We start from the raw sequence: 8,945 nt of genomic DNA on the forward strand, positions 1-8,945 counted from the left end.
ACATTGCGGCTTCACCCTCTCTAGGACAAACCTGTTTGTTCTACCAGTCCATGGTATATTCAACACTCTTCTCCAGCACCACACTCAAAGGCATCAATTTTCTTTCTATCATCCCTATTCACTGTCCAACTCTCCGATGCATAGCAGGTAATTGCGAAGACTATAGCCTAGATCAGGCGCACCTTAGTCTCCAACCTGATGTCGTTGCTCATCAGTACTCTTGAGAGGTCCCTTACTGCTGACTTTCCCAATGCAATTCATCTCCTGATTTCCTGGCTGCTGTTAACCAGGAGTGTTGACTGTGGAACCAAGTAAACTAAAACTATTAACTATCTCAATCTCTTCACCATCCATACTAATGCTGCCAATTGGCCCAGTGGTGAGAATCTTTGTTTTCCTTGATGTTGAGCTTCAATCCACATTGAAGGCTGCAGTCCTTGACCTTCTGCAGCAAGTGATTCAGGTCTTCCTCAGTTTCAGCAAGCAGGGTTGTGTCATCTGCATATCGCAGATTGTTGACGATTCTTCCACCAATCCTGAAGCCACATTCCTCCTTGTACAGATCAGCGTCTCAGATGATCTGTTCTGCATACAGACAAATTACTTCCCTGACGGACCCGCTTCTTGAACCATGTAGTGTCTCCTTGCTCCGTTCTGACGACTGCCTCTTGGTCTAAGTATAGGATTCGCATTGTTGTTGTTGTTAAGTGCTGTCGAGTCACAGGCAACTCATAGCGACCCTATGAAGGAGAGTCCTCGACGCTTGGGTGCCGTTCTTCCTCCCTCCAGGTTCATAGGGTTTCCGGAGGCAAGCTATTACGGAAGTGGATGCCACTCCTCCTTCCAAGCTTGGTTTTGGGTTTTTTTGTTTTGTTTTGTGTTTTATTTATTTAAGAAGTTCAGGCCTTGACTGCGTATTTCCTCAGTGGGTACAGGCGCTCTTTTCGCTGCTGCTTCTTGGTCTTCAGGTTCTCCTCATGCTTATTGAGCCTTTGGCGTATGGCACGTGTTTTCTTGGGCCGTAGATCCAGGGGTTTGTACTTCTTGCCCTTATAGTGTTTCCTGAGGTTCTCCTTCTGAGTCTGGTTAATAACAGTGAGAACACGGGCAATGGATTTTCGGACAACTCGGATTTTGGAGAGCTTAGAAGCCGCACCGCCTGTCACTTTGGCGACGCGCAGCTGGGAAAGCTCCACCTTCAGATCGTCCAGCTGTTTTAACAGCTCCTCCTTCTTCTTTCCGCGAAGGTCCTGAGCCTTGATTTGGCCACAGCTGAGCGATAGAACCTGGCTGCCGCCTGATCCAACCCAAGCTTGTTTTAATCGGGGAGCTCCACCCCACTCTCTGTCCACATTGGGTAGCCAATCATTAATGCATTTGACACATCAGTGTCACGGTGTTCAGCCTCACAGCAACCAAAAGTGAACGCGGTATGGCAACTTGTACACCAGGGCTATACGACCTAGAGGAATGTCTGAACAAAAACAATGAAAGACTGGCCCGAGGGCCACGGATTAAGTCACTTACCTTTGGCTTGGTACCATCGCTTTCTGTCCACTGGGCCAGCTGATCTCTCTCTCTCTAGATTTCACATTAGCACAATCAAATGTTCTGGGATTTCCATTCTTCTCTGAGTCAGCCATATGCATACAAGAAAGTCCAGTAAATACCACTACCATTCAAATATATGCACCAACCACTACAGCCAAAGAGGAGGAAATAGAAGATTTCTATGAACTTTTGCAGTCAGAAATTGATCAAACATGCAATCAAGATGCACTGATAATGATACCAATGACTGATATCCTACGGAATACTGAAGGGGACCGTTGTAAGTCTCCTAGGTTCTTTGTGTAACTCTTTGTTTTTGGTCCTTATCCTGTGGGTGTTAGCTGCCTTTGTTTCTCAGAGAGCTCTTTAAATCACTCAGCTCTAGTGTACTTAAATGACCAATTTATGAGGGAGCTCTGGTGGCCTAGTGGCAAGAAGCTGCACTAAAATTAAAGGCGTGAGGTTTGAATCACCAGATGCTTTGCTGGAGAAGGAGGGGCAATCTCCTCCTGTACCAGTTAGATCCGATTCAAAGGTACACACACCAAAAAAAATAAAAATTTTTTTAAAAGTTGTAAATGACCAATTTATGGAATGTTGTCACCCACAATATTAAGTGAAAGAAAACAACTTGCAGATTAGTATATACAGCATAATCTTAGTTTTGTATTTTTGAAAAGGACCTTTTATGGCACATACCTTGTTTAAAGGACCAGAAAGATAGCTGGAAGGCTACAGAACAACCATGGTTAACTTTGGAGCAAAAAGAGCAGAAGGCAGATAAGGACACTTAAAATTTTCGTTTTTGAGTTAGCAGTGCAGTTCCCTATGGACTAAGTCACCAGAGCTCATTTTAAAAAATACACATTTGTACTCAGAATATTTTTTAAAAACTTATATTAAGAAACAGATACTAATGATTTTCTAAGTCAATAATACGCTCTATACCTGGCATACTACTGTATATAGGGTTTTCAAAAGTGGATGGCCAATCCTTCCTAGTCTGTCTTAATTTGGATGCTTAGTTTTAGAGCAATATTTGACAGACAAGCATTTTACCAAAAAGGAGATGAAAAACACTTCCCTTACAGAAATAACCAGTACAATCATTGTCCCCTTACCCCCTCCACTCTACCCAGGCATGTGACCTTGTCCCTTCCCTTTCCTTGTTTCATCAGCATTCCTTGCATTCCCACTTGCTCAGATCAGCACCTCCCTCCCCCAGCCACACCTTGATATGATGATTTAGACCACAAGTCACTTTTGTGATGTCTTGCATCACATACTGCTGCTGGTTTCTCATGCTTATGCCTGTAACCTAAGAGTTGTTGTTTGTTTATGTTGTTATTTGCATCGAGTAGCTTGCGACTCATAGCGACCCTATGTACAACAGCCCTAAACTCTGCTCTGTCCTGTGCCAATCCCACTGTCTCTGACACTCCCATCCCAATTATCCCAGTCACTGAATCAATCCACCTCATAGAGGGCCTTCCCCTCCTGCGCTGTCCCTCCACCCTCCCAAGCATGATGTCCCTCTCCAAGGACCGGTCTCTCCTCACAACATGTCCAAAGTATGTTAGACGGAGCCTCAGAATCCTTGCCTCCAAGGAACCACCTGTTTTAACCCTTTCCAGGACGAATCTGTTTGTTTTCCTAGCAGTCCATGGTATTCTCAATACTCTTCTCCAGCACCACAGCTCAAAGGCATCAATTCTTCTTCTATCCTCTTTGGTCATTGTCCAACTCTCTGATGCATAACAAGTGACTGCGAAGACCATGGCCTGTATCAAATGCACCTTAGTCTCCAGAGAGACACCATTGCTCTTCAGTACTTTGGAGAGGTCCCTAACAGCAGACTTTCCCATGGCAATGCGCCTTTTAATTTCCTGGCTGCTGTGCCAAGACTGTTGACTGTGGAGCCAAGCAAACTAAAGCTGTGTACAATCTCAATCTTTTCACCATCCATCCTGATGCTGCCAATTGGTCCAATGGTGAGAATCTTTGTCTTCTTGACATTGAGCCTCAATTCATATTGTAGGCTGCAGTCCTTGACCCTCTGCAGCAGGTGCTTCAGGTCCTCTTCAGTTTCAGCAACCTAGGAGTAACCTTACTCCAAATCCCATGTGCCAGCTTCAGGGAACGATTTTTGCCTGAGGCAATACTGGTGAAAGGTCCTAGCCAGGATGCGTCAGGGATGCATCCTGTCGCCATACCTTTTTAGTTTATATGCACAACAGATAATTCAAGAGGCTGGGCTTTATGAGAAGGAATGTGACATCAAGACTGGTGGAAGACTCATCAACAATCTATGTTATGCAGATGACACAACCCTGCTTGCTGAAACTGAGGAGGACCTGAAGCCCTTGCTGCAGATGGTCAAGGACTGTAGTCTTCAATATGACTGAAGCTCAACATTTGCACCATGGTAGATGGAGAACAGATTGAGGTTGTTAACAATCGCAGCTTGCTCGGCTCCACAATCAACACTCTTGATACCAGCACTCAGGAAATCAAAAGACAAATTGCATTGGGAAAATCTGTCTGTCAGGAACCTCTCCAGAATACTGAAAAGCAATGATGTCAGTCTAGAGACCAGGGTGCGCCTAATCCAAGCCATAGTCTTTGCCATTACTTGCTATGTATCAGATAGAGACTAAGGATGACAGAAGAAGAATCAATGTCTTCAAGTTGTGGTGCTGGAGAAGAGTCTTGAATATGCCATCAACTGTCAAGAAGAAAAAAAAGAAAAGTCTGTCCTGGAGAAGGTGAAACCAAGTTTCTTCTTGAAGGCTAGGATTTTGAAGCTCTATCTCACATGCTTTTGGCACATGGCCAGGAGAGATCAGTCATTGGAGAATGACATCAAGCTCAGATGGAGACAGTGCAGGAGAGAAAGACTCCAGATGAGATGGATTGATACAATAACTGGAGTGATGAGGGTTGGTGTGTCCAAATCTGTGAGACTGGCTTAGAACAAGGAAGGATTCAGGGCTGCTGTACGTAGGGTCGCTATGTGTCACAGGCAACTTGATGGACATTAACAACAACAACAACATAGCTGGCATAGCATCTCATTTTAAAGCAGCTGCTCCCCAAGGTTCAAGAACACTGTTTTGTAGCTTGGGTGGCATGCATATATGCTTGGGAGTCTGAAAGCCAAGGTCCAGCTCTAAGAGACTACATTACAGAAAACAGGGTTGTGAAACCATTTTCACTTGAAGTAGACCTTGGAATAAAAACTGGTCACTAGATGTCAGCATTGTACCACACAATGAAACAAGGACTTTTCCTGCCCCTTTGTAATGATCACTAACTTGCTGGTAACCTCGTAAGTGCCAGAGCAGAACTGTGCCCAAAGACATTTGCAATGGCTGATTTTTTCCAAAGTAGATAGCTTGGCTTTCTGCACAGGCATCTCTCAGGGGACTCACTTCCAATTTTCAGTTAGCAGCCCAGCGTGTCAATTGTTTGTATCCTTCAGAAGTCACTGTCATCATTGCTGCTGTTGGGGTCCCTCTAGTCGGTGCTGCCTCATTGTAACCATGTACCACGAGATGAAGCACTTCCAGGTCTGCACTTACTCCAGGCTCTGCCGCGCTGGAGCCCATTGCTGCCCTCACTGTGTCAATCTATCTCACTGAAACCTCCACTCTTTTACCAACCCTCTAGTGTCCCAAGCATGATGTCTCTCTCCCAGGACTGGCCTCTCCTGCTATCATGTCCACAGTTTGTGAGACAAAGTACTTTGTCATATTCAGAGTGTAGTTTTTCTAAGACAAAGTTCTTTGTTCTTTTGACAGTATTCGTCACTAACATGTCACTTCTTGTATCTATGTATTTTTTTAAAAAACTTTTCATTTTTTTCCCTGTTGCACATTTTCTTCTCCTGCTTCCCTCCCTCTTCCTCCAGCCCTCCCCACAATACGCCCCTTGTTTCAGATTGTTGTCATGCATATAATCCCTAATCGTATATTCCTTTCGGATAGTTCTTCCCCTCGTTTGATCTAATGCATGTATATTATCGGTCTACTCTTTTCCCATTCTCTTCCCCACCCCATGTCTGTCCTATTTTATAACAGCAGTGTTATGCAGTATTTCTTTTTTGACTGAAATAGTTCACTCAGCACAATGTCCTTCAGGCTCCCCTGTGCTGTGTAATGTTTCAGGAGTTCACCGTTTTTCAGTGCTGTGTAAATAATCGTGTGAATGTACCGTAGATCTTGTATCCATTCATTTGTTGATGGTAGATTGAGTTCTTGACTATTGCTTCCATGAGTGTTCACTGCAGATTCAGGTAAAATGAAATCCTTGACAACTTCAATCTCTTCTCTATTTATCATGATGTTATTCATGTACAAGTTCAAAGAAAAGTTAAAGAAAATCAAAACAAGTTCACAAGAGCAAAAATACATTAAGCAAATCCCACCTGATATAGAGACCATCTCAAGAATACATTTGCTGCATTCAAATGATGACCAGATAAGTTGTGAGATGACATCACCATGAAGACAGCAAAAGATGATTACAAAGACAAAGAAAATACTAAAATGGATGTCAAAAGGGACCTTGAAACATGCACTAGAATGTAGAGAAGCTGAAAGGAAAAGATGGTGCAGACAGCTGAACAGCTTTCAAAGCAAAGCATATAATCTGAGAAACAAAGTAGTATAAAATATGCAAAGAACTGGAGTTAGAAAACCAAAACAGAAGAACATGTTCAGCATTCACAAGTTGAGAGAACGAAAGAACAAATTTAAGCCTCAAGTTACAACACAAAAGCATTTTGTGGGCAAAACAATGAATGATACAGGAAGTATCAAAAGACAATAGAAGAATATAGTCACTGTACCAAAAAGAATTGGTTGGTACTTAGACATTTCATGAGCTTGCATACAATGAGGAACCAGTGGTACTAAAGTTAAAAGTCTAGGCTGCAACGAAAGCTTTGTCAGATATTTATGTGAAGGGTATATCAACTGTGTGGAAGGAGTATATTCGTTCACTAGACCTATTCTGTCAATCATAGGTCTGTTGGGTGCCATGGTGTATTATGTGCCACACTGCGAACTTGAAAGGCCAGTGGTTCAAATCTACTAGTGAGAATCAGAATCTGCTAAATAGCAATGACTTATTTTTTACTGTAAAAATTTATTCACTCTATATGCTGAATATACAATCCAAAGAGTAAAGAGAAATGTGGTATCAGGATTGGAGGAAGACTCAGTAACCTGCAATATGCAGAGACTATCTTGCATATAAACAGCAGTCAGGAAAGAAAGTCCTGCGTTGTACAGATGCACCTCCAAGGACCTCTTTAAAGCACTGACGTCACTCTGAGGACGAAGTGAGCCCGACCCAAGTCATGGTATTTTCAGTGGCTTCGCATCCATGTGAAAGTTGGACTGTGAATAAGGAAGTAAAAGGAAATCAGATCTTTTTTAGAAGAGGTGTAGCTAGAGCTTTGCCCTAAGCAAAGATGATAAGACTTAGTCTCACACACTTTTCATGTTATCAGAAGGAAACTGTCCCTGGAGGAAGACATCATGCTTGGGAAAACAGTGTCAGCAAAAGAAAGGAAGACATTCAATGAGATGGGTTGACACAGTAACTTGTAAAGCACTACATCACTCAGGCTTCCTTAACTGATAAATAAGCAAAACCCACTGACATCAATTCAGACACCTGACAGTCCTGTTAGAGGTTTCTAGCCTCTATTCCAAGGAGCTCTGGTGGCCTAGTGGCAAGAAGCTGTGCTGCAATCCTAATCTTTCTCCCATAGAAATACCTCTCATGGGTAGGTTCCAGTTGTTAAGTCTTTAAATTAGCTGTTGTTATTTTTGTTATGTGTCATCTGTGATTCATAGTTATCCTGTGTACAGTATCTCTAAACTCTGCCCCATCCTAAGCCAGTTTCACTGTTTTCGACACACCTACCCCCATTACTCCAATTTGACTGTGTCAACCCATCTCATACTGCGTTTTCCTCTCCTGCACTGTCCCACCTTTCCAAGCATGATGTCCTTCTACAAGGACTGGTTCTTCCTGACCACATGCACAAAGTTATGTGAGATGGAGCTTCAAAATCCTTGCCTCCAAGGAGCTGCTTTGTTTCACTCTCTCCAAGACAGACTAGTTTGTTCTTTTGGTGGTCCATGTTATGTAGAATACTCTTTTCCAGCACAAATCAGAGGCATCAGTTCTTCTTCTGCCATCCTTAGTCACTGTCCAGCTCTCTGAAGTATAGCAAATAACTGTAAAGACCATGGCCTAGGTCAGGCACACCTTAATATCTAGAATGACAACATTGCTCATTAGTACTTCAGAGAGGTCTCCAAGAGCAATTTCCCTAATCCAATTCATCTTTTGATTTCCTCATTGCTGGTGCCAACAGTGTTGATTGTGGACAACTGTTTTCATCACTTAAACCCCTCCCCAAACCCAACACACACACACACCCCAACCCACACAGCAACCTCCCATGGGATTTCTGAAGTGCTAAATTTTTACAGGTGGAGACCATCTTTTCTGAGTGACTGGCAGATTCAAATTGTTGACCTTTTGGGTAGCAACCAACTTGTTAGGTGCTGTCTCATTAAGGCTCATTATGTTTGTAACTCATCAAATAAGGCAGGCAGAAATTGTGGCTGATACTGAATTAAGCCATATTTCTGCTTAAAGGAAGCTTTGTGCTGGAGTAGCCACCAACTGCCCCCACAGGAGTCTGGTTGGCAGCTCTGATGCAGCTGGGGGCAAACCCCTTTGCGTTCACGTGCATAATTGCTACCTCCACTTCAGCAGAAAGTGGTTAACAAATAGTAAATCCTTCAAAACTGCTGTCAATGGGCCCCACTGTCCTGTTTTTTGGTGCTGTCTACGGAGGTGGCAGTCATCCCCTGCTGGCATAATGGTGGCCCTCGGACTCCTGGTGAAGCCAAAGATCGTCAAAAAGAGGACCAAGAAGTTCACCCAGCACCATAGAGTATGTCAAAATCTAGCATAACTGGCGCAAGCCCAGCAGCAGTAACAGTGTTCTGAGAAGATTTAGGGACCAGATCTTGATGCCCATTGGTTGCAGAGAAACAAGAAAACAAAGCACATGTTGCCCAGTGGCTTCTGCAAATTCCTAGTCCACAATGTCAAGGAGCTGGAAGTGCCCCTGACATCAACAAATCTTCCTGTGCTCAGACTGCTTGCAGTTTCCATCAAGAACCACAAATCCATCATGGAAAGAGCAGCCCAGCTGGCCGCCAGTCACCAATCTAATGCCAGACTGTGCAGTGAAGACAATGACTAGAAAGCTTGTTTGCACCTTTTATTTGTGCTAAGTAAACTATATAAAATGCCAGGGGGAAAAAAAAAACACCAAAAAAACCCAAACAAGAAGTGCTGTCAAT

At 43.4% G+C, this 8,945-nt stretch overlaps 1 protein-coding gene across 1 annotated transcript; it reads right to left on the minus strand.

Annotated features, from left to right (window-relative positions):
- Positions 1-899: 899 nt before the first annotated feature.
- Positions 900-5,159, minus strand: LOC102861163 (60S ribosomal protein L35-like). Its single transcript, XM_006885903.1, has 2 exons — positions 5,133-5,159; positions 900-1,256 (listed from the first exon to the last, which is right to left on the minus strand). Exons 1-2 carry the CDS (start codon positions 5,157-5,159, stop codon positions 900-902), a joined length of 384 nt encoding a protein of 127 aa, XP_006885965.1.
- Between the last annotated feature and the right edge of the window lie 3,786 nt (positions 5,160-8,945).

This window comes from Elephantulus edwardii, unplaced genomic scaffold (genome assembly GCF_000299155.1).
Source record: "Elephantulus edwardii isolate Elephantulus edwardi_28Jun2011 unplaced genomic scaffold, EleEdw1.0 scaffold00045, whole genome shotgun sequence".
NCBI lineage: Eukaryota > Metazoa > Chordata > Mammalia > Macroscelidea > Macroscelididae > Elephantulus > Elephantulus edwardii.

What these genes read in the sequence shown, in the direction of transcription:
- LOC102861163 (XM_006885903.1), bottom strand. Translation starts at nt 5,159, where the DNA reads ATGGGCTCCAGCGCGGCAGAGCCTGGA. An exon ending in CCAGCGCGGCAGAGCCTGGA is followed by an intron (nt 1,257 to 5,132) that starts GTAAGTGCAGAC and finishes GGCCAAATCAAG; the next exon opens with GCTCAGGACCTTCGCGGAAA.